The sequence below is a fragment of the Hyperolius riggenbachi genome, chromosome 5 (genome assembly GCF_040937935.1).
Source record: "Hyperolius riggenbachi isolate aHypRig1 chromosome 5, aHypRig1.pri, whole genome shotgun sequence".
NCBI lineage: Eukaryota > Metazoa > Chordata > Amphibia > Anura > Hyperoliidae > Hyperolius > Hyperolius riggenbachi.
The window spans coordinates 348261681-348288614 of NC_090650.1; the positions used below are offsets into that span (position 1 = coordinate 348261681).

The following is a 26934-nucleotide window of genomic DNA, read 5'->3' on the forward strand; positions in this document are numbered from 1 at the left end:
GTATCATTGTAACCAGGACGAGCCAAATAATGTATTTTAGAAAGAATCTATAGGTAGATAATTTCCTGCAGAAGATTATGCACGCGTATTACTTAGGCGATGGTGAATGATACACTAGGTTATATGTTGTTCTTTTCTTCAAAAATGTTGTTGTTTTTTGTTTTGTTTTTTTTCTCACCAACTTACTGCCTTATGTTTCAGGCCCTCTTACTGGTTAATTGACAAGTAACCAAGGCATAAATCCAACACCATCTATAAGACCTTGTTGATTAAGAGTAGCACATAGGTTCATTCGGTGTTGAGCAAAATGTTACAGGGTGACTATTATTCGTATGGATGTCATATGTCGTATGGATGTCACATTAACATTGACTCTATCTAAGATTATCCTCCACTAAACATCTAGTTGGTCGGTAGTCCCCTGCTCTAGTTGTCCACCTCTTCTTAGCGGCCTATTTCAATCCAACCAGCCTATACGGTTTAGATGGCTGACCATTGGTTTATTACGCCAGTAAACAGATAGAGAACATTAGTATGATAAAAATAAACGGTGATAGCCTGTCATGAAGGGTAAACCTTTTGTACACATTGTGGGTATGATTTAAACTTGTATGATACATTAATAAGGGCTATATATGTGTTACCTGTGTAATGCAAACATTAGCTTCTGTTAATTTGTTCTATTGACTGTTTTGTTGACACTGACTTTCAATAAAAATTAATGTTGAAAAAAATGTATTTTAGGGGTGTTTTATAACTGTGGCACTTATGTGAAAATTAGAAGATGTGAAAAATAAAAATATGTATTTTCTGCATTTACGCCTATTTTTTCCCTGTAAAATGCCTATAATATTCTTGGAAAAAATATTATCCAAACAAAGCCTAGATTGTCCCCAAAATAAACAATATATGTATCACTTTGATGGCACAAGTAATAAAAATGCTATTGCTGTATCCATAGTGACACAGCTGAAATGCTAAAATTTTCAGGAATCTCAAGGGGTGAAACCCCAGGCATGCTAAGGGGTTAGGGCCCCTATTCAATGATCTTTTCTCCTAAGTTTTTTTGTTTGTTTTTTACAGGAGAGGGTTTCATACCATGTTAATGAATACTTAAAGCCCAAAGCAGACAAGACAATATTCAAAATAAGTCTATTACTTCTTTACCTAAATTCCCAGGTGCTGATATGTTTCTTGTAGATAACATGAAAATGATCCCCCTGGAAGAACACTCAGTAGAAAACACAATTTAACTACCTGCCAACCGCTCCATGCCAATTGGCGTGAACGCGGCAGCAGCCTCAGGACCACTCCACGCCGATTGGCGTGAATGGCTTCCTATAGGGCTTGTAGGAGAACGTGCGCGCTCATGCGTGCGCATCTCCTCTCTGATGATGGAGCTCCGCTCCGCCTTCAGTCTCCCAGCGGCAATTGCCGTCTAATAACACTGTACAGCGCTGCGATCTAAGGCATCGCTGTACTGGGGACAACCATGTGACACGGCTGTCCCCCTGGGGGACACAGGAGCAATCTGCTGTGATCTCAGCCGATTGCTGTGATAGGCTGATTGGGGGGAGGAAGGGAGGATAGGAAAAATAATAAAAAATAAGCACATTTATTTAAAACAAAAAGAAAGAAAAATATTTATTTAAAAAAATAAACATTGGGGGAGCGATCAGACCCCACCAACAGAGAGCTCTGTTGGTGGGGAGAAAAGGGCGGGGGGGGGGAATCACTTGTGGCCCATTTAGTAAAAAATGGCCTGGTCACTAGGGGGTTTAACACCGCGGTCCTCAAGTGGTTAATAGGGGCCTAATAGTACCTTGGAGGAAGTGAGTATATATTATTCTCTCCCTAACATGTACTTTCACATTGCCCACAGTTCAACTTTAAAACATTTTACAATGTAATTAGGAACATTAAAATAAGTGGACACGTTTTAAAGAAGTTTCAATCAAGACAGGAGAAGCAAATGCATTTAAAACTAACATTTATAAAGAAATGACCCATAAATACATGAACAAACTACTAAACTTTAGAAATGTACAAAAACAACTAAAAACTCACACAAAAAAGATGACTGTTAAAAATGTATAATTTATATAAAGTTGCAATATCTTACAGTTTTCCACTGTACATAAAATCCCAGAAGATACACAGCAGAAACATGTTGTAGCCTCAATCATAAATTACAGCATTTCCACTGTCACTGTCACTTTGAATACTGTTAATTACCATAAAATATGAAAAAAAATCTGTCATTTTCACAGCAGTTTCCCTTTTCTGCATTACTTGAATCTTAATTCTTAATCAGGGTAATCTGACTAAACTGTGGGTGTTGCAGTATCCAGCATAACAAATATAATGCAGCATTTCGAAGTAGAAATTATAAATAATTGTTTTGGTCAGTACCAGACTTCTCCCAGCCTGGTTCAGCCACTAAGACTTAAAAATATGTTTGGAGAGATGGAAATTTAACAGTTTAAAGAGGACCAGAACTTCCTCTCTGCTCTAAAAGAGATGCAACAGCATAATAACATTTTTTTGTTACAGCTGATACAAATCCTTCAATAAATATGCAGTGTGTCTACTTCCCGCTTTCATGGAAGCAGACATATTGTTAACATCCTGTGTTAACAAATTAGCTGCTCTGCTGTGACAGAGGAGATTCCTGAGCTGACACAGCTGAGAGATCAAATTATGGTGGTGATTAGTCAAAGGTGAGGTTGAATTAGGATACCTTTAAATACATACAGGGTGTATTTCTCTTTGTTTTCCACCTGTCCTGTGCAAGAGTTCAGGTCCACTTTAACTTTTGTGACTCTTCTTCAGGATGATTTTAAGTACATGATAAGGACACTGACAAGTACACATTTTAAGAAATTCAGAGGCATAATAATGTCTATAACATTTTCTATACTTCCCTCAACCCACTCATTCCAAGCAATAGATTTAGCTTTGGTCTCTACATCTATTCATCTTTTTACATAGTCCATGCCTTGGTCATACAGCGTGCCTGATCTACTAGGCACAAGAAAGATCATGTCTGATGTTTCACTCTTGCTTGCCAGGCAATCCCATCTGTCTGTTTCTGCTGTGATTGTTCTCAGAGTAGGATGAGAATCACTCTGATGTCCAGGGCTTCTTGAACGATGATCAACACTTATCTTGTTTTACATCATTTCAGACTTTGTTTTCAACAACATTGCAGCTAATCTAGGATTGCTGATTATTGTGGCTTTAGTAAATCAGGCCATGTCAGTCCAATACATAGAATAAAAATATACTATAAATTTGAATTTGCAAATGCTACTAGCATAGAATGCTATCCTACAATAAAATGTCTTTCATTGCAGTTAATAAAAAGTTTGCAGGCTTACTTTTAGATTCAAGACGTATATTTCTTTGCAAAAAAAAAACAACTTATGCTGTTGGTCTTTTTGTGAACGTTTATGCAAAGCATGTGTCTTCACATAGACCTGAAGGGAGAGAGATAAGGTGGATGCCATATTTATTTCCTTCAAAACGATGCAAATTGCCTGGCTGTTATGCAGATCCTCTGCCTCTAATAGTTTTACCTATAGACCCCGAATACAAGGTCTAGGGGTAAAAGTACAGATGTTCAGAGACTGAAGTCTACCTGGATTGGCCACATGCTTGATTCAAGTGCGTGAATCAGACACTAATGAAGCCTGAAAGTTTAGCAGGACAACCAGGCAACTAATCTAATGGTTTAAAAGGAAATACATATGGCAGCCTCTACTATTTTAGGCTTCCCTTAAAGAGAACCCGAGGTGGGTTTGCAAAATCCTATTAGGACACAGAGGCACATTCTGCATACAATGCCCAGCCTCTGTGTCCTTACAGTGTCCCCCCAGTCTTCCCCCGTGCTCTGCTGTCCCCTATAAAAAAAGCCAGGCTAGTGGCACACAGATTGTCGCTAGCTGGCTGTTTACCTGAAGGCTGTCAGTCACCGCCGCTCCCCCGCCTCCTCTATAGCGTGGCTACCCGCCTGTGTCCCTTCACTTCCCCGCCTCCGTAAGCCGATTGGAGGAAGCTTACAGAGGTGGGGAGGGAAGGGACACAGGCGGGGAGCCACACTATAGAGGAGGCAGGGGAGCGGCGGTGACTGACAGCCTTCAGGTAAACAGCCAACTAGCGACAATCTGCGTGTCGCTAGCCTGGCGGTTATTTGCATAGGGGACAGCAGAGCACGGGGGGAGACTGGGGGGACACTGGAAGGACACAGAGGCTGGGCATTGTATGCAGAATGTGCCTCTGTGTCCTAATAGGATTTTTCAAACCCACGTCGGGTTCTCTTTAAAGTCAAACAGCCAAAAATATTTTTATGTAAGTTTCTAAGTTCTACCTGTTCTAACCAATAGGGGATTTTTTCAGCACTTCCCTTAAGCAGTGTGAACATTCCCTTAAGAGGAACAAAAACATCAGTTAAAAAGTGGAAGGTAGAAAAGGTACAAATAGTGCTAGATTTTTATTGCTGTCCCTAATTTTACACTGGGACAGGGAGTAATGGGAATTTATCTAGAACAAATGCAACACTAGAACCCTAGCAAATGCTCCACCCTTTTTTCACACTTTTCATACCCCCCCCCCCCCCCCCCCAAAAAAAAAATATATGCTACAGTTGGGCACTTTATTAGTGTCCTTTTGATTACTACCAAGGGCATTTGCTATGCCTAGGGGTAACGTCCAGTTTAATGTCCAGTTTTTTTTAAATATTAGAGTCATATGTAAAGTACTTAAACCTACAAAAATATTAAAGAAGAACTGTAGACAAAGAGCAGTTCACACAATGCATTATGTTGCCATTTTGTATTTCAGCATTTACAAAAAATAAGTTGGTCACCTAGAAATGAGCTGGTATGGCCCACAGGAGAGCTTTGGGTCATATGTTTTTTTTGCGTGTAACTAGAACATGTCTAGTCATTGCTACTGTGCAATGTGATGGTAGCAGTGGGCACACATCCAAACCAATTGATAGACGTTAGCACCATAAACTAGAAACTAGAGATTCTACACCTCAATACAGTGAAGTCAACACTCCTTTTTTTTTAAAAAAAAATTGTATAGAAATAAGCTATTATGTAAGTTTACTCTTGGTTTTGTCTTGATGAGGCTCTCCTATAACTAATCAATAATGCATTGCTTCTTCAAAAGTTTCACAAAGAGGGTATGAAGATGTTGTATTCCCTTTCCAGGAACGTGGTAAATGTACACTGGCCTTTCTCCCCGATTACACACAAACTTTGTGGATTAACCATCCAATAAGAATCACACGTAATTTCAGCAGATGTAGTACCAATATCTCTAGAATTGCAGTCGTTTGATTTCTGAAACAGAAACACAGGAGAAAACGTGTAAACGATAAGCTGGTATGAGCTGTACAAAATACTACAACAGAAGTGCAACTAAAAGACAGAACCCTGAGGCAAATCCATTGAGGATTCCATTCAAACAGTATTGTAGTCTACACCTGTGTTCAAAACTCTTTTCAGATCCAATACTTTTCTGAGTTCACTATTAAATGTCCTCTATAAGTCGGAGCACTGATAACATCTCATAGCGCCACGGAAAATGCAGTTGCTATATAAATCAATAATAATAGTGATTAACACAAAGGGCCATATGCAATTCAAGGTGGTAATAACTCAAAACGTGCAAGCTTCTTATCACCTCACATCGCTTGGGATTTAACAACAAATTCAATTGCCAGTTGCATCTGAGCGATGTTTGAGTGTTAAGGGCATAACTCTAGGTACTAGAGTATGCGCCTACATAATAAGTATTTGCCTAGGCGATGCTCCTGTGTTCCGAGAGATGGAGAGCAAGGTATTTGTGCCATGGAGCTGTCCTTCAGAACCACAGCACTGCTGCCTTGCTCCTGCCTTGGACCAATGAGAATCAGGATGATTCTCATTGGTCCACCTAGTGCATTAATGGGGAGCCCCAGCGGGACATTCAAAGATGCTTCTACTGGGGCTCTGTAACGATTGTGGAACTTTCTCCGTGATCAGCGCACAACGCGTGCGCTGATACGGCAGAAATCCTCCACAAGCGTATAATTGCAGGAACCCAGCAATAGGTGCTACGCACCCGTAGAGGGAAATTCCTGTCGGCAGATGGCGCTGAGGAGTGCAGAGGAACCAATCCTCTGTACCTCCACAAATGCCAGACAGGAATTGTACGAAGCGCAGAACGCAATCGCAAGAGAGGCGATTGCGAATAAGAACGAGCAAAGGGACAGGTTGTATGTGTGTGCACCAATCTAGTCGCCACCCCGCGACAGCGCACACACAACAGCAGATACGAAACAGAAACGCAACCGCAAGAAAGGCGATTGCCAAAAGTGACACAAGGCAGATCAGAACATAATACGAGGATAGCAAAGGCACAGCAAATCATACAATGAGGAGATACGGAAAATAACAAACGCTAACTGAACGCGAACACCGCACTCATTCGCAACAGTGCACGCGTTCATGCGCGGTCTCCACGTGATAAGCACAATAGAGACAAGCACGCCTAACTAACCATCGACAGACAAACATGTAACAGAGGACGCGAGCGCTTGCTTAACGGTTAACTCACCGAGCCTCCAGCAAGCGTTCGTAGCAGACAAGACAGACACACGAAAACAAGGACAAGCGAGAGATAGGATCCACAGCACTAGTGAAAGTGGCTAGCACGATCCAGGAAGACAGAACAGAAGGATCCACAGTACTAGCGCTAGGCGAGTGCGATCCAGGCAGACAGAGTAGCAGAACAGTAGGATCCACAGCACTAGCGCAAGATGCTAGTGCAATCCAAGTGAGACAGATCAGAAGAGATAGCTGGTAGCAACCGCTGCACCAGCTATACTCCAAGAACAGAGATCAGAACGATTTCCTGTCGACCACCGCTGGGACAGGACAATCGCAACAGAACAAACAAAAACAGATAAGCAATCCTAACTGCACTAGGGGAACCTGCCTAGTGCAGTTTCAGAAATTACTCTAAGCTGAACTTCAACCAAAGAGTAAGGCTGACACTCCTCCAGGAGTGATTCACAGGAAGGAATCCTTATGACCAGCCAAGCATTGTGGGAAACACTTAGTACTTATAGTACACGCCTCCAATAAATGTGGCCAGGCAATTTGCATGGCAACGTATGCAAATTCCTCAGCAAGCACAAGCTGCAAAACTGACAGAAGCTCTCCTTTCCAGAGTCCTGCAGCATGCAAACCTAAACAATGGTCAAAAAGCTGCCTGCCTGCACAGGCAGCTGAGCAGATCATTACAGGCTCACAGTAAAAAGACCAGCAGCTGAGGGCACAGCGCATTTTGTGGGCTGTGACAAACAGTGGGATCGGTGGCCAGAGGAGCCTGCAATCATGATTTAAAAGAGTAGAAAGAAGTAAAATAAGAATTAGAGGAGAAGAAAGAAGTAGAAGAAGAAAGAAGTTACAGATGAAAAACTGAAGAATAAAGAGGATTTTTTTTATCCTAATAAAGCTTTATTTGTCTCTTTTTTTACTTTTATATAGTAAATATAGATATAGGGTAAATTTAACCCCTATACCTATTTGCCTGTAAAGGGCAGGATATCTGGGGGTCCCATTATTGAAGAGGGCTCCCAGATTCTGCATAAGCCCCACCCATATGTACTGTACGTGCTCCACCCCCACCTCCTCCTGGGCACCAGGAAGGCTTTGTTGCCCATCTCTTACAGAGCCCCCATAGCATGGGCCATGTGGGCTGGTATAGCAGAAACCAGGCAGAATGACTCCATACCAGCCCGGAAGGGGGCGGGGGAGCTGTGGAAATGTATCTTTTTTTTAATATACGATGTAGCCTCCCTGCTCTCCACATCATTAATTAACCCCTTGTCACCCATGCAGGCTGGTCCCATGATGGCTGCAACCTGCATGGGGCCATATTAGCCATACCAGCCAACATGGTCCATGATATGGGGGGCTCTGTAAGAGAGGGGTGACAAAGCCTCCCCCTCTCCTACAGGGCCCTTGTCTATTTCATGCACAAGGGGCTCCTCCCCGCTTTCAGTGCACAGGAGGAGGTCCTTGAGGGCTTATGCGATATCTAGGAGCCCCCTTGGGAGCCCCCTTTAACCACTTGATGACCCAGCCTTTATCCCCCCTTAAGGACCAGCGCTGATTTAGTAGATCTGTGCTGGGTGGGCTCTACAGCCTACAGCACAGATCAAACACCAGGCAGAGCGACCTGATCGCCCCCCCTTTTTTCCCCACTAGGGGGATGATGTGTTGGGGGGGTTTGATCGCTCCTGCCTGCGTGTGGCTAGTGGGGGGGGGGCACCTCAAAGCCCCCTCCACCGCAGGATTCCCCCTCTCCCTCTCCTCCCTCCCTTCCCCGGAGATCGGAGGCTGCACAGGAATGGATCTGTCCTGTGCAGCCTCTAACAGGCTCCTGCCTGTCATGTGACAGCGATCCCCGGCCGCTGATTGGCCGGGGATCGCTGATCTAGTACAACGCTGCTACTGTTAGCAGCGTTGTACAAATGTAAACAAAGCGGATTATTTCCGCTTGTGTTTACATTTAGCCTGCGAGCCGCGATCGGCGGCCCGCAGGCTATTCACGGAGCCCCCCGCCGTGAATTGACAGGAAGCAGCCGCTCACACGAGCGGCTGTTTCCTGATTAGTTAGCCTGCAGCCGGCGACGCATATCTGCGTCGCTGGTCCTGCAGCTGCCACTTTGCCGACGCGCGTTATGAGTGCGCGGTCGGCAAGTGGTTAACAAGGGGACCCCAAGACGTCCTGCCTCTTTCAGGTAAATAGGTATAGAGGGCCAAAATTGATCCTATACCTATTTAATGCATAAAAGAAGGGAGACAAATACCGTTTTATTTTGATAAAAAAATTCTTCTTTATTCTTCGTTTTTTCATTTGCCACTTCTTTCTTCCATCTTCTCCTTTAATTCATCTGTCACTTCTATTGTCTCCTTTAAAACTTGATTGAAGGGTCCCATCTCACGGAGTGTCCCACACTGCTCATCTGCTTGTGACGACTCTCTGGCTATAATGTTTATGTAGCCCCAGCAAAGAAACTTTGAGTCTTGCGCCGGGGCTCCCCATTGGTTTTCCATTTAAATCAATGAATAACCCACTCATGACTCCTCTGCAATCATCAGACGTATTTATGCCCCTGCATGTGCAATTCCAAAGACTGGAGCATCCATACTAGGCATGCAAGAGTCTGGACTCACGGGTGCTCAGTATGGATTTGCATGTCTTAGGAAGTACTTGTGATGCCAGTACTTCAAAAAATGCCAGAGGAGAGCCGTAGACATACTCAATCAAGACGCTCAAAGAACTTTACAGGGGCTAGCACTACAGGACAGAGGGAAGACTGGGAAGCACTGGGAAGGCTCTACGGGATCCAGAGCCTTCCCTCTTCTTAGGTAAGTATCAGTCATTTTTTTGGGCTGCCTCAAATTTACTTAAAGAGACTCTGTAACAAAATTTTCAGCCTTAGTTCTTCTATCCTATAAGTTCCTTTGCCTGTTCTAATGTGCTCTGGCTTACTGCAGCCTTTCCTAATTGCACAGTGGCTGTGTTATCTCTGTTATATGATCTAATCTGTTTTCTTCTGTCGGCTCTGTCAGGTTAAGGCTGGAATGTGTGGAATGTGCAGGGCTGCTTGTGATTGGATAGAAGCGATACACACCCTCTGCAGGCCCCCTGCAGGCTCTGTATGACTCACACACTCTGCTTATGTGAGCCTATCACAAGCTGGTTAGTTTGTTTGTAAACACTGCCTAAAACTGTTAATTACAAGCCAGGATTACAGAAGAGAGTGCAGAAACAGCACAGAGGGGCCCAGGAGAACATAATGAATAGAATGGTATGCTTTTTGCTGTAAAAATGTTAGAGTACAGATTCTCTTTAAATTACAATCAAAAACAATATTTATTTACAGGTATGACTCTCTAACTTTTTGCCACAATGGCACATGCAACCAAAGTATGAACTGTGTTGTAAATAGACCTTTTCCAAACTGGAAATGCTTTCCATCTCATTCATGGCATCCTGTGTGCTTGGCAGGCTCTGCTTTCAACATCAAGCCAGCCACTAACCAGACAGACACTGACCTTTGCACTCTGCAACTTACCTATATGTGGTATTGACCCCAGTGATTGTAAGGCGCTGGTAAGACCTATTCAATACTAGCTGAGCTCCACTGAGTTGGCTCTTTGCCTTCATCTGACGTTACTAGTTGGAATTGTTCTACGCGTGCGAGATAAACGCACCACTGTTTTTGGCAGACGGTAATATCCAGTTTTGTAACATATAGTGCTGACATACTACACAGTACTTTCCTAGTTATAGTGAAAAAAAAATCCCATTACTCACTGTCTCTCAAACCCCAATGCTATATTACAAAATGTGTTGACAACTGGAACCAGAATGCTGCCAAGTTCTCAGCCTTGGTGACTGACAGTACCACTGCGATCAAGTATGAATGGCAATCATGACGCTTGTTCATTTGTGATTGTGTGAATCACAGTTATATTTTGTAACAGTACTTTTGTATGTAAACCAGGATTAGGGGTAATCCTATACTTTGTTTTATACAGATTAGTAAACATGCTGCATAGTCCTTTGAAGCTTTCTATTACTGTTTGGACAGGTCAGGCAGTGAACACAGAGGATTGTGATCTCTCTTTTGCATTTTTGGGGCCAGAGTAGTGAAGGAATAACAAATACTATATTTTTCGGACCATAATGCGCTCCTGACCATAAGACACACCTAGATTTAGAGGACAAAAAATGTGAAAAAAATAAATATACTAAACCTGGTTTGTCCATGGTGCAGGGGCGTCTTGTGGCGCTTCACCTCCTGGACCCACAACAGCTTGCAAAATGTGAGGGATATGAGCATACAAATACCAAATGGATCAACCTGAAAGTGCTCTCATAACGTATAACGTCAAATGTACACTATATAAAGATTTATTAAGCACACCCTTGTCTCACAACACATGAAACTAATAAAATACCCATGTCCAAATATGTGGCCTGAATAAAGCTGCAGCAAGGCCACCACATGAAGCAGTTACTGTATGTATATGCAGGGACAGGTGATCCTGGACACAACCTCTTACCCAGTTAGTTTCTTTAAACATCATCCATGCTTCTGTCTTTTTAATATAGAGATTGTGCCTACCCTGGTCCGGACCACGCAGCAGACAGAGGTGATTGGTGCATCTGGGGTCTCCATTTCCCACCTGATTGGCCAAAGACCTCCTGAAGACTTGTGATTTGCTGTGGTGGCACTTCTATGTCCCACACGCGTAGGTATCGCAGCCACTCGTAGTGCAGTCTGACTGCTCCTCTCTGATTGGTCCTGGTGTGCCAGTGACTCCATCTCTGATGGGCCCGGATGACGGTGGTGTTTCCTGCAATTGGTGTGCATTTAGCGCAGTGAATAATGATCTCGGAAGCCCCAGCTGCAATCCGAGCACTCCACTCCGATCGGTCCTGGGCTTCAACTCCCCCGTCTGACCTGCGGCTTCCAAGACGAGCGGAAGCCGATGGTCAGACGGGGGAGGCGGAGCCCAGGACCGATTGGAGTGGAATGCTCGGATTGCAGCTGTGGCTTCCGAGATTATTATTCACTGTGCTAAATGCGCACCAATTGCAGGAAACACCGCCGTCATCCGGGCCAATCAGAGATGGAGCCACTGGCACACCAGGACCAATCAGAGAGGAGCGTTTAGACTGCACTATGAGTGGCCGCAATACCTACGTGGGCGGGACATAGAAGCGCCACCACAGCTAATCACAAGTCTTCAAGCCACTCTTTGGCCAATCAGGTGGGAAATAAAGACCCCGGATGCACCAATCACGTCTGTCTGCTGCTCCATATCAGGGCCCGGATGATGGTAGGCCCCATTTCTACACTGAAAACAGGGAAGCAGCAGACCCTGCAGCGTATGAATGAAAGTAATTTATTTATTATTTAACCATTTCCGGACCGCAGTGATAGAGATCTACGCCCTGTTTTGATGGGCTCCTGGCTGGCAAGGCGTAGATCTCTATCACCGGCGCCGCCGCTCCCCGCCGCGATCGCGCGCACCGAACCGGCTGCACTTAGCTGTCTTATGACAGCTAAGGCTTCCGGGTATCGGCAGGAGCCGTCACTGATTGGCTCCCTGCCGTGTGATCGCTGTGAGCCAATCACAGCGATCACCCTCCGAAAGGCAACATAGTTGCCGTTCCGCCTCCCTCTCCGCCTCCCTCTCCCTGTCACTGTGGATCTTGTGTGACAGGGAGAGACGCACAGCCTGCAGCCGTGACAGGCTGTGCGATTTTAGTGTAAAAATAAACTTTTTTCCAGCTCTCTCCCCCCCATGTATCCCTTGATCCCCTCCCAACCACCTATATATAGATCTATATATATATATAGATCTATATATATATATAGATCTATATATATATATAGATCTATATATATATATATATAGATCTATATATATATAGATCTATATATATATATATATATATATATATAGATCTATATATATAGATCTATATATATAGATCTATATATATATATATATATATATATATATATATATATATATATCTATATATCTATATATATATATATATATATATAGATCTATATATATATATAGATCTATATATATATATAGATCTATATATATATAGATCTATATATATATATAGATCTATATATATATAGATCTATATATATATATAGATCTATATATATATAGATCTATATATATATATAGATCTATATATATATATAGATCTATATATATATATAGATCTATATATATATAGATCTATATATATATATATATATATATATATGTCTCTATATATATATATATATATATATATATATATATATATATATATATATATATATATATAACTGGATTGTGATTTTAACCACTTGCCGGCCGCCCCTACCTAGGGGCGGCGGCAAAGTGGAGCCCGCAACGACCGCGCAATACGCCGATCGGCGGCGGCTCGTTGCGGACTAGCTGGCCGGGGATCGCATGCTGGATGTGCCCACCCGCGACGTCAACCCGCCAGCCAATTAGCAGCGGCGGCGGGTTGTTAACCCCCGATCTTCCGCATGTAAAGCGGATAATACGCTTTGTAATGTATACAAAGCGTATTATACAGGCTGCCTCCTGCCCTGGTGGTCCCAGTGATTGAGGGACCACCAGGGCAGGTTGCAGCCCTCCTAGTAAGTACCCAAGCACACTGATCCTGCCCCCTGATCGCCCACTGCACCCATCAGACCCCCCCTGCCCACCCCTGGGACACCTGTTTGCACCCAATCACCCCCCTAATCACCCATTAATCACTCCCTGTCACTATCTCAACGCTATTTTTTAGATTAGGTCCTAAACTGCCCCCTGGGGGCTCCTGAACACACACCCCCCACACCCTTAGATCCTCCCTAGACCCTCCCCCCTGTGTACTGTATACATCTATTCTTCCCTATAATCACCCACTGACCACCTGTCAATCACCCATCAATCACCCCCTGTCACCACCTGTCACTGCCACCCATCAGATCAGACCCTAACCTGCCTTTTGTGGGCACCTGATCACCCACCCACACCCTCAGATTGCGTGCAGACCCACCCTCAGATCACCTCTGAAAGTGCATTGTTTACATCTGTTCTCCCCTCTAATCATCCACTGATCACCCATCAATCACCCCGTCACCACCTGTCACTGCTACCCATCAGATCAGACACTAATCTGCCCCTTGAGGGCACCCAATCACCTGCCCACACCCTAAATTAGCCCCCCAGACCCCCTCTGATCAACTCGCCAGTGCATTGCTTGCATATATTCTCCTCTGTAATCACCTACTGATCACCTATCAACCACCCCGTCACCCCCTGTCACCACCTGTCACTGCTACCCATCAGATCAGGCCCTAATATGCCCCCTGCGGGCTTCTGATCACCCGGCCAAACCCTCACCCGCCCCACCGCAGTGACAGAAATTTTTTTTCTGATCACTGCTGGTACGACTTAATTGCCATGTCCAGGTCATGATTTGAGAACATTCCTGCACTTCAGTGCCAATACAACCTGTCATATAAGAAGCCACCCTGCTTATGACCGGTTCCACAAAATTCGGCCCCTCATAGACCACCTGTCATCAAAATTTGCAGATGCTTATACCCCTGAACAGTCATTTTGAGGCATTTGGTTTCCAGACTACTCCTCGTGGTTTTGGGCCCCTAAAATGCCAGGGCAGTATAGGAACCCCACAAGTGACCCCATTTTAGAAAGAAGACACCCCAAGGTATTCCGTTAGGTGTATGACGAGTTCATAGAAGATTTTATTTTTTGTCAAAAGTTAGCGGAAATTGATTTGTATTGTTTTTTTTCACAAAGTGTCATTTTCCACTAACTTGTGACAAAAAATAAAATCTTCTATGAACTCACCATACACCTAACGGAATACCTTGGGGTGTCTTCTTTCTAAAATGGGGTCACTTGTGGGGTTTCTATACTGCCCTGGCATTTTAGGGGCCCTAAACCGTGAGGAGTAGTCTAGAAACCAAATGCCTCAAAATTACCTGTGAATAGGACGTTGGGCCCCATAGCGCACCTAGGCTGCAAAAAAGTGTCACACATGTGATATCGCCGTACTCAGGAGAAGTAGTATAATGTGTTTTGGGGTGTATTTTTACACATACCCATGCTGGGAGGGAGAAATCTCTCTGTAAAGGGACAATTGTGTGTAAAAAAAATCAAAACATTTTAATTTACAGAGATATTTCTCCCACCCAGCATGGGTATGTGTAAAAATACACCCCAAAACACATTATACTACTTCTCCTGAGTACGGCGATACCACATGTGTGACACTTTTTTGCAACCTAGGTGCGCTAAGAGGCCCAACGTCCTATGAGTACCTTTAGAATTTCACAGGTCATTTTGAGGCATTTGGTTTCTAGACTACTCCTCACGGTTTAGGGCCCCTAAAATGCCAGGGCATTATAGGAACCCCACAAGTGACCCCATTTTAGAAAAAAGACACCCCAAGGTATTCAATTAGGTGTATGGGGAATTCATAGAAGATTTTATTTTTTGTCACAAGTTAGTGGAAAATGACACTTTGTGAAAAAAACAATAAAAATCAATTTCCGCTAACTTGTGAAAAAAAAATGAAATCTTCTATCAACTCCCCATACTACTAACGGAATACCTTGGGGTGTCTTCTTTCTAAAATGGGGTCACTTGTAGGGTTCCTATACTGTCCTGGCATTTTAGGGGCCCTAAACCGTGAGGAGTAGTCTAGAAAATAAATGCCTCAAAATGACCTGTGAAATCCTAAAGGTACTCATAGGACTTTGGGCCCCTTAGCGCAGTTAGGGTGCAAAAAAGTGTCACACATGTGGTATCGCCGTACTCAGGAGAAGTAGTATAATGTGTTTTGGGGTGTATTTTTACACATACCCATGCTGGGTGGGAGAAATATCTCTGTAAATGGACAATTGTGTGTAAAAAAATCAAAAGAAATCTCATTTACAGAGATATTTCTCCCACCCATCATGGGTATGTGTAAAAATACACCCCAAAACACATTATACTATTTCTCCTGAGTAAGGCGATACCACATGTGTGACATTTCTTTTGCAGCCTAGGTGCGCTAAGGGGCCCAAAGTCCTATGAGCACCTTTAGGCTTTACAGGGGTGCTTACAATTTAGCACCCCCCAAAATGCCAGGACAATAAACACACCCCACAAATGACCCCATTTTGGAAACTAGACACTTCAAGGTATTCAGAGAGGGGCATGGTGAGTCCGTGGCAGATTTCATTTTTTTTTGTCACCAGATAGCAGAAATGGAAACTTTTTTTTATTTATTTTTTTTGTCACAAAGTGTCATTTTCCGCTAACTTGTGACAAAAGATAAAATCTTCTATGAACTCACCATGCCTCTTAGTGAATACTTTGGGGTGTCTTCTTTCCAAAATGGGGTCATTTGGGGGGTATTTATACTATCCTGGAATTCTAGCACCTCATGAAACCTGACAGGTGCTCAGAAATGAGAGAGATGCTTCAAAATGGGAAAATTCAATTTTTGCACCATAGTTTGTAAACGCTATAACTTTTACCCAAACCAATAAATATACACTGAATGGGTTTTTTTTAATCAAAAACATGTTTGTCCACATTTTTCGCGCTGCATGTATACAGAAATTTTACTTTATTTGAAAAATGTCAGCACAGAAAGTTAAAAAAATCATTTTTTTGCCAAAATTCATGTCTTTTTTGATGAATAGAATAAAAAGTAAAAATCGCAGCACCAATCAAATAGCACCAAAAGAAAGCTGTATTAGTGACAAGAAAAGGAGGTAAAATTCATTTAGATGGTAGCTTGTATGACTGAGCAATAAACCATTTAAGCTGCAGTGGTCTGAATGGAAAAAAGGCTCTGGTCCTTAAGGGTGAAAAGACTGCGGTCCTTAAGTGGTTAAAAGGGCATGGTCTGTGGCACCACATTCAGACCATAAAATGCACACACATTTTCCCCCTCTTTGGGGGATAAAAAGTGCGTCTTATGGTCCGAAAAATATGGCATATAATGCAACTGTTATAATTTGTATTAAAGTATAACTAGTGGATGGAACCACATTTAATAAATACTATATTTACTGGGGTCAATACTCATGTGTAAGCTAAGGCACCCACTTTCCCCTCAAAAAGCAGTAAAAAGTAACTAAGCCCCCTCCCCAGTATGGCCCCATCCACAGTATGAATAGGCAGATGTGCCCCCAGTATGAGGCATCCTCCTTCCCATTATAAATAGCCAGATGTTCCCACCAGTTCAAGGCAGCCCCTCTCCCTATAGCAAGATGTCCCCCCAGTTCAAGGCAAGACCCCTTCCTATAGTCACATGTCCCCCCAAGTTCAAGGCAGCCCCCTCCCTATAGCCAGATGTACCCCCCCAGTTCAAGGCAGCCTCCCTCCCTATAGCCAGATGTCCCCCCCAGTTCAAGGCAGCCCCCTCCCTATAACCAGATGCCCCCCTCAGTTTAAGGCAACACCCCTCCCTATAGCCAGATCCCCCTCCCCAAGTTCAAGGCAGCCTTCATCCCTACAGCCAGATGCCCCCCCCCCAGTTAAAGGCAGCCCCCCTCCCTATAGCCCGATGTCCCCTCCAGTTTAAGGCAGCCCCCCTTCCTATAGTCAGATGCTCCTAAAACCCCTGCAACAAGTTGAATGCTGTAGTACCTGGTGCCGCTGCAAGAGGAGTGAGCGGCATGTCAGCAGTGCTGGTGCGATTGTCGGGGATGCTTCCTGTCTTAATCGTCCAGTAGAACCCCACACATGGTAACCACTGTGGCTGTAACCACTGGCTATTGGAGGGGAACGCCTGTCATTGCTGAAGCAGTGCTCTGGTATACTTCCTGTATAGTACTGTGGCTAACCCGCTGGCTGTTGGAGCGAAGCGAGTATCATCGCTGAAGCAGTGCTGCGATATACTTGAGACGTGAGCCGAATAAGTACCCAGCAAGGTTCTGCTAGGTCCTACGGCAGTATCTGGCGGATTATTATAGATAAATATGTGGGCGAGTTATAGGCCCTGTGGACGTGTGTGTGGATTGAGTTTGTCTGAGGATGATGTTATGATTTCTGAGTCTTTAAATACATTTTTTAAACCTTATTTAAAAAAAAACAGCATGGTGTCCCCCCTATGTTTACAGCAGTATGGTACACCATGCCTGCAATCTGGTATCTCCCCTGTCGAGAGAATGGCAACTGAAAAAAGTCCCTTGCTATGTTGATCCAGTTTGCATGACTTGCACCTCGCATGTGAAAGATCTTCTTTATGGTGGCCATACACGGTACAATAAAAACGTTCGATTTTCCCGTTTATTCGATCTAAATGATCGAATTGAATGAAAGTTGAAAATATTTTTTTTTTTCGATCAAGAAATTCGAACGATTATCCCGTTTTTTCGGGAAAAATGATCGGACATGCTGGAAAAATCTTTATATTCGATCTACTGGAATAATCGAACTAAATTATCTAATTGAAAAATTGTACCATGTATGGCCACCTTTAGAGATCCCAGAAAGCCTGCATAATTTAACTCTATCCATTGGCCATTAAAAGGTATTATTTTTTACAAAACGTTTTTTCTTCCTTAGAAATGCCAAAAATCCAGAATTACTCACAAAGCACAAGTGCCCTTTGTTGTTGGTGTCTAAGGTGCCCACCATGCCAGGTGAATAAGTCAAGAGGTTAGTTTCAAACCACTTACCCATTTACAAGCCATAGCCGTAGCTGGCGAGTGGAAATCAAAAACAAAGCAAAATCACATGCTTACGCATGTAAATAAGGGGTATTTTTTCCGCATTACATCAGATTGCCTGAGATCTCTGTCCTTTCTGGCTTTATTAAATTGGGCTCATTATTTTCTTTTTAACACATTCAGGGAATTAATGAACATCGATTGTCTGTAAGAAATTACTTACACATACTAATGTGGCTCACTTATTGAAAAGCTGCTCGAATCATCCTGTCACTAAGAGGCTGGGTAGGTCTAAAGTTATCAGCCAGTATTCCATCACTTTCTTCATCCAGATCTGCTCCCTTTACATGCATCCGTAACCGCCTGAATTCTTCAATCTGCAGAATGAAAAAGCATCAGCTGTAGCACAGAATACAAGAATAATACTTTGGATTTGGGAGTATTATTTAGGAAGTTTTCTTACAACACTCTACTTGTTGAAATTAAGCTAAAATATAATAGTTGTACTCTCATCGGTGGATGCCAGGGACAGTAACTTACCCTATACAATGCGAGGGTTAGGGGCAAACATTAAATCACCTAGCTTACCTTGTCTTCAGCTGTGCATAGCAGAAATAGCAGAAATAATTACATGGGAGTATCTTGCATCCTGTTGCCAATCATTGAAGTGCAGGTGTGCAACTCAGTGGGTCAAGCAGTAGCCGTTTCGAGGCGCTCAAACCTACTGCTTGACCCACTGAGTAGTGCTCCCATTTTTGCCGAGGAAGAAGGGTCACGCCCGCGAAACGCGTTGCATTTGTGGAGTTGAATCAATTATTTGTCAATTCTGTTTTATCAAGACTCAAGTGAGTTTTCTTTTTTTTTTGTAAGAGGGAGGTAAGTCCACCCTAACATCCCCCTCTGCTTTTAAATGGTTTTTTAAACGTTTTACTCTACTCTGGCGCCTCTGTATACCAAGCTTTTGCTGATTTTATTTGTATGTGTTAACATGCATCTTGAATTTTATGATTTTCGTGATAGTAGTCCTTTAAGAAGAGGAAATGGGAGGGTGATAGGTGGGGACATTGCAGCAAGCCTGCCTCTTCCTGTCTGAAAGTTTGACTTTCGCCAAAAGTCAAACTTTTCAAAGAGTGATTATGAGGACTAGGGAGAATGAGGAGAAGAACTGGCAATGCACAGAGGTATGTGAAACCACCATTTACCTTTGTTCTCACCTTAGGTAGCTTTGCCTCACTTCAGGCATCCACTCAAACTTGATAAATTGAGCCATAGCCAACCTGTGCACCAGCATTAAATGAAAACAATCTAACAATAGTTCTCCTAACTGTTTGGTTTACAACCACTGCTGTTTCTGAGAACAAGAACTAAAAAAAAGAGTTTAGATAGCACAACTGCAAACTGCTGCATTCACTCTAATTATAAAATCATAGCACTGCTCTGGAAATAATTTAACAAAACAATAATTGAAAACAGCCATAACAAACATGACAGAGCTTGTTATATTCAGCTGCAATCCCAAACTGACCTGTTCTGTGCAGCCAAGAAATACCAGTGTATATTACATCTGCTCGTCTGTATATTAGTAATGAATAGTGAGTATTACGTATAAACAGAAAGAAGGCAGTGTTAATTAAAGGTTAATGATCTATAACCCATTTTATATTCATTCTAAGCACACTCTTATAAATCTGTTTCTATATGGCAAGTTGAATGTATACATTTTATTGCAAGTCCAAAGTACCATTTGGAAGTGAAATATAAAACTACAACACAAGGTGAAGTTACGTTCATAAAAACTGTCACGTCTACCTGCTGTTAGCCCCCACTCTAATTTACAAGGGTGTGTTTGCATTACTGAGACAGCAACATATGATATGCTGTTAGTCACACTACACACTAACAAACTTCAATAACCTATTCTACATTTGGTTACAAATAAGGCTTTATCAATCCAGCCATATTAAAATATTTAGAGCCGACAATAAAGCCTCATACACACGCTCAACTAAAGTCATTGGACACATCCGACAAATGTCAGATTTTGCCGTACCGGACGTCAATTGTGTAACAAAAATGTAGCCAAATGACAACAACGAGCTTCAATCCGGCGGATCAACTCAGACGGCTGTTGAGCAAATATTGTGCAGTCAGCCACCTGTGAACAATGTTGTTTAAAGAGACACTGAAGCAAAAAAAAAAAAAATGATATGATTTGTATGTGTACTACAGCTAAGAAATAAAACATTAGGAGCAGAGGCATAAGTCTAATATTGTTTCCAGTACAGGAAGAGTTAAGAAACTCAAGTTATGTATGCAAAAGAGCCATTGAGCGCCACGGCTTTCAAAGTCGCAGAGAACTCTGTCTTCTGAAGCTTGTTATCTCAACTGTCACTCACTGTATTTTATTTTTCTCTCCAGAGGACAATTCAAAAGTTCACTGGCCTGCTCTGTAAAATCATTTAGAATACTGAGTCGTGTTTAAACTGCAAATATTAGAGAATGATGCAATGTTATAAAAAACACTATATAACTGAAAATAAAAATATGAGAATATTTTCTTTTCTACTAATGTTTTAGTAATTATCCGTACTACACAACCATTTCGTTATATCATCATTTTTTTCCGCTTCAGTGTCTCTTTAAAGAGACTCCGTAACAAAAATTGCATCCTGTTTTTTATCATCCTACAAGTTCCAAAAGCTATTCTAATGTGTTCTGGCTTACTGCAGCACGTTCTACTATCACCATCTCTGTGATAAATCAACTTATCTCTCTCTTGTCAGACTTGTCAGGCCTGTGTCTGGAAGGCTGCCAAGTTCTTCAGTGTTGTGGTTCTGCTATGAACTCCCCCATCCAGGCCCCTCTCTGCACACTGCCTGTGTGATATTTAGATTAGTCCAGCTTCTCTCTGTTCTATTATCTTTTACAAGCTGGATAAATCCTCCTCTGAGCTGGCTGGGCTTTCACATACTGAGGAATAACATACAGGCACAGCTGTCTGCACTCTGCAGGAAGAAATAGCCTGACACTTCAGTGGAAGATAGCTGCAGGGGGAAAGAAACACACAAATGATCTCTTGAGATTCAAAAGGATGGCTGTATACAGCCTGCTTGTGTATGGATGTATTTTGTATGTGTGGACATAAGGTGCTCAGCAGAGCTCGAATATTCGAGTAGCTCGAATATTCGAGCTCTTTCTCAGCTATTCGAGCTCGGTATTCGAGCTCCGAATAGCTAGAGCTATTCGAATGGGGTATTCGAGTACACTCGAATAGCCCATTCACTATTCGAGCTATTCGAGCAAAACGGCGCTATTCGAGCTCGGTACCGAGCTCGAATAGCGTCATAGCCCAGATTGATGTCCTTAGAGCTAATCAGAGGGCTCCCAGGCCCTCTGATGGCAGCCAATCACAGAGGGGGACCCTGGCCAGCCCCTACCCTATAAATAGCGGCCGCCATGTTAGGTTTCTCCGTGCTTGCCTGAGACTTGTACAGAGAGAGAGTTGCTCCTTTGTGCTTTGGCTTAGCAAGAGCTCTATTGTGGTCATTTACCTAGCGTTTTTGCTCACATACACCTCCTATATACACCTATATTGTTGTTAGTTAGATAGACATTGTATTTTAGTTAGTAGCTTTTGTGTTACATAGACAGAGACACAGCTGCTGCAGGCTTACACAGCTTTAGGCCTCAGGGCCTGCCTGTGTGGGCAGCTGTTCTCTCCTGTCCTCTGTTAGTATATTTCTCTCATCTATACCAGTATTTCTGCTGCTGTCCTTTACTACTGATTGATTCTGTATTTAGTATTGTAGTTAGGCTAGCCTAGGACACTCACTGTCACTGTTCATAGGCTAAGGCTAAGGCTACTAGCTCCTGCGTGTGTGCACTCACAGTCTTGTACACACACACTCTATTTCCTTCTGATTAGTGATTGATTATTGTAATTAGTTAGTTACTTACTGTTACTACTTGTTACTCTTACTGTACTAGGAGTCTAGGACACTCAGTCACTGTTCATCGGCTACTAGCTCCTGCGTGTGTGCACTCAGTGTCTGATTACACACTACACACACTCTATTTCCTTCTGATTACTGATTGATTATTGTAATTAGTTAGTTACTTACTGTTACTACTTGTTACTCTTAGTGTACTAGGAGTCTAGGACACTCAGTCACTGTTCATAGGCTACTAGCTCCTGCGTGTGTGCACTCACTGTCTGAGTACACACTACACACACTCTATTTCCTTCTGATTAGTGATTGATTATTGTAATTAGTTAGATACTTACTGTTACTACTTGTTACTCTTACTGTACTAGGAGTCTAGGACACTCAGTCACTGTTCATCGGCTACTAGCTCCTGCGTGTGTGCACTCAGTGTCTGAGTACACACTACACACACTCTATTTCCTTCTGATTACTGATTGATTATTGTAATTAGTTAGTTACTTACTGTTACTACTTGTTACTCTTACTGTACTAGGAGTCTAGGACACTCAGTCACTGTTCATAGGCTACTAGCTCCTGCGTGTGTGCACTCACTGTCTGAGTACACACTACACACACTCTATTTCCTTCTGATTACTGATTGATTATTGTAATTAGTTAGTTACTTACTGTTACTACTTGTTACTCTTACTGTACTAGGAGTCTAGGACACTCAGTCACTGTTCATAGGCTACTAGCTCCTGCGTGTGTGCACTCACTGTCTGAGTACACACTACACACACTCTATTTCCTTCTGATTACTGATTGATTATTGTAATTAGTTAGTTACTTACTGTTACTACTTGTTACTCTTACTGTACTAGGAGTCTAGGACACTCAGTCACTGTTCATAGGCTACTAGCTCCTGCGTGTGTGCACTCACTGTCTGAGTACACACTACACACACTATATTTCCTTCTGATTACTGATTGATTATTGTAATTAGTTAGTTACTTACTGTTACTACTTGTTACTCTTACTGTACTAGGAGTCTAGGACACTCAGTCACTGTTCATAGGCTACTAGCTCCTGCGTGTGTGCACTCACTGTCTGAGTACACACTACACTTCTGATTACTGATTGATTATTGTAATTAGTTAGTTACTTACTGTTACTACTTGTTACTCTTACTGTACTAGGAGTCTAGGACACTCAGTCACTGTTCATAGGCTACTAGCTCCTGCGTGTGTGCACTCACTGTCTGAGTACACACTACACACACTCTATTTCCTTCTGATTACTGATTGATTATTGTAATTAGTTAGTTACTTACTGTTACTACTTGTTACTCTTACTGTACTAGGAGTCTAGGACACTCAGTCACTGTTCATAGGCTCAGTGCACTCAGTGCACTCACTGTCTGAGTACACACTACACTTCTGATTACTGATTGATTATTGTAATTAGTTAGTTACTTACTGTTACTACTTGTTACTCTTACTGTACTAAGAGTCTAGGACACTCAGTCACTGTTCATAGGCTACTAGCTCCTGCGTGTGTGCACTCACTGTCTGAGTACACACTACACACACTCTATTTCCTTCTGATTACTGATTGATTATTGTAATTAGTTAGTTACTTACTGTTACTACTTGTTACTCTTACTGTACTAGGAGTCTAGGACACTCAGTCACTGTTCATAGGCTACTAGCTCCTGCGTGTGTGCACTCACTGTCTGAGTACACACTACACACACTCTATTTCCTTCTGATTACTGATTGATTATTGTAATTAGTTAGTTACTTACTGCGTGTGTGCACTCACTGTCTGAGTACACACTACACACACTCTATTTCCTTCTGATTACTGATTGATTATTGTAATTAGTTAGTTACTTACTGTTACTACTTGTTACTCTTACTGTACTAGGAGTCTAGGACACTCAGTCACTGTTCATAGGCTACTAGCTCCTGCGTGTGTGCACTCACTGTCTGTGTACACACACTACACACACTCTATTTCCTTCTGATAACTGATTGCTTATTGTAATTAGTTAGTTGTACTTCCTGACTGTTACTACTTACTTACTGTACTAGGGACACTCACTCAGTCACCTCACCCACCAACCCACTCCATTAAAGTACCCCACTTTTCACCCGCCCTTTTAAAAAACTTTTGTCTATACGCCCAAAACATCGAAGATGTCTGGAAGTGGCAGCCAGCGCGGTTTGGGCAAGGGGAAGGGCAGCAAGGGAATCAGGAGGAGAGGGAGCAGCATTGTGGCAGGCCGCGGCCGCGCCACCATGCACAGTTCCGCAGCAGCAGCAGCAGCGTCAGTGGCTAACATTCCTCCCATAGCCACTGGCCGTGGACGCCTTGGGCGCCGCCCAGCAGGAGCATCTGCAACTCACGCTGCAGAGACACAGCAGCAGCAGCGTGTAGCACCTGCTCCGATTTTCCTCCAGCCGGGTCGGAAACGTCCCATTGAGGAAAAGCATGCAGACACTGTGGTGCAACTCATGACGGAGGATGAGCAGCCCGCCATCAGCTCTGCATCCGAGGCCTCCACCCTCACCACCACCACCACCACCCCTGTTCGCAGCAGCCGCCCAGCAGGGTCTGGGGAGGAGGCCAGTTCACCGTCACTCGCCGACCTGTCATTCAGCAGTCTTTTGACCCCAGGCATCATGAGTAAATTGTCTGCTGTTGTTGGCGATCTTGAGGAGGAGATGCTGATGGGCACTTTGGGGGATGAGGGATTGGACAGCAAGACTGTGGCGACAGTCAAGCAGCCCATCCATGCATCAGGAGAGGAGTTTGGGGGGTCATCATCCCAGCAGGACATGTTTCAGGAGGGGGAGGATGATGATGACCCGGTGACAGACAGAGACTGGGTGCCACCACCTCCAGGGGATGTCGTCCTCAGCAGCTCTGAGGAGGAGGATGCGCTTGTGGGCCTTGCAAGGAGGCGCATCATTGCAAGCATTGGCAGCAGTAGGCAGGTCCCACAGCCAGCTGGTGTCTCAGGCTCAGCAGCAGCAGCAGCAGCAGCATCTGCCAGTACCACCACCAGCCGCACCCAAGCCCCCCCACCAACCACCACAGGGAGACAGGCAGCAGCGCTTCCATGCCGTAGGGGGATGTTTCTGTCACCAATCTGGCGATATTTCACCATGCCCACTGTGTACAGCAAGTACGCCACTTGCAACCACTGTCAGCGGAAGTTGAGCAGAGGTGCAGACCCCTTAAAGTTCAGCACCAGCTCGCTCATCAACCACCTTGCTGCGAAACATTTCCACCAGCATGAGGAGTTCCAGAGGCTGAAGGCATCTGGTGCTGGCAGTGGCACCACACCCATCACTGCACAGCCTTCAGCAGCAGCAGCAGCAGCAACAGCAGCCACCCGCCCTCCTGCTCCTCCAGCAGCACCAGCAGGAGTGCGGAAACGCACTGCTCCTCCCCCCTCTGCAACTCCTGCCGCCGACACTGAGGCCTGTTCTGGCAGCCAGTCCTCAGTGGCCTCCTCTGCTGTGTCTGCTGATTCCCGTGCCAGCAAAAGGCCACGCCAGAGCCTTTTGAGCGAGTCCTTCCAGGGGGTGGTTAGGGCTCTGCCTCCCAGCAGCCGTCGCGTGCGGCAGCTGAACGGCTTGCTGGCACGGGCCATGTGCTCCCAACTCCTGCCGTACACGCTCGTGCAGGAGGGGAGCGACATTCGTGCGCTGCTTGCTTGCGCAGCCCCAGACTGGCAGCTCCCCAGCAGACACTTTTTCTCCCGTAAGGCCATTCCTGCACTGCACCGCTTTGTGATGGCCAATGTGGAGAGAGGGCTGGAGCACGCGGTTGGTGAAAGGGTCCACGTCACCATGGACTCCTGGAGCAGCCGCTTCGGGACAGGCCGCTACCTGTCCTTCACTGTCCACTGGGTCAGCTTGGTGGAAGGGGGTGAGGATGGGAGAGCAGCAGTGGGCACAGCAGCAGCAGCAACACAGTGGGTGGTGCCACCCCGCAGGGTCAGGGGAACTGCAGCAGGTTCCTCCGATCCTCTGCCATCCTCCGGCACACCTGGCCAAACCCCCCGCCTCAGCAGCAGCGTGAAGGCCCGCCACTGCCAAGCGCTGCTGCACTTGGTCAGCCTTGGGAAGACCAAGCTGACGGCAACCCATGTGTTGGCCAAACTCCAGGAGCAGGAGAGGATTTGGCTGACCCCCAGAGGCCTCAGAGTCGGAAAGGTGGTGGCCGACAATGGGGCCAATTTGGTTGCCGCAATAGACAGGGGAAACCTGACCCACATCCCCTGTCTTGCCCATGTGCTGAACCTGGTGGTGCAAAAGTTCTTGCGCACCTACCAGGGGATGGGCGAACTGCTGGAAACGGCAAGGAACGTTGTGCGTCACTTCCGGCGCTCGGCTGCAGCCTGTGCGAGCCTGGAAGACGTGCAAAAGGAGCTGGATCTGCCACGCCATCGGCTGATCCTTGACGTTCCGACTCGCTGGAACTCCACCCTGGCGATGTTGGAGCGTCTGGTTGAACAGAAGCACGCTGTCAACCAGTACCTTGCCCTGGCCACTGTTTCCGCCGCTCAGAGAAGGGACAAGACCAGCAACATCCCGTCCATCGTCCCCGATGATGACTGGAGGCACATGCAGCAGGTGTGCTTAGTGCTGGCTCCCTTTCTGCAGGCCACTAACATGGTGAGCAGGGACC

General features: G+C 44.3%; 1 protein-coding gene across 1 annotated transcript in view; it reads right to left on the minus strand.

The window, feature by feature from the left end:
• Nucleotides 1-4818: 4818 nt before the first annotated feature.
• CA8 (carbonic anhydrase 8) overlaps nt 4819-26934 on the minus strand; it is a 113426-nt gene continuing 91310 nt past the window's right edge. The window contains exons 8-9 of the mRNA XM_068234787.1: nt 18531-18684; nt 4819-5351 (exon numbers count right to left, since the gene is read on the minus strand). Coding sequence (XP_068090888.1) covers nt 18550-18684 — 135 coding nt within the window. The 3' untranslated portion in view covers nt 4819-5351; nt 18531-18549. The remainder of the gene's footprint in view (nt 5352-18530; nt 18685-26934) is intronic.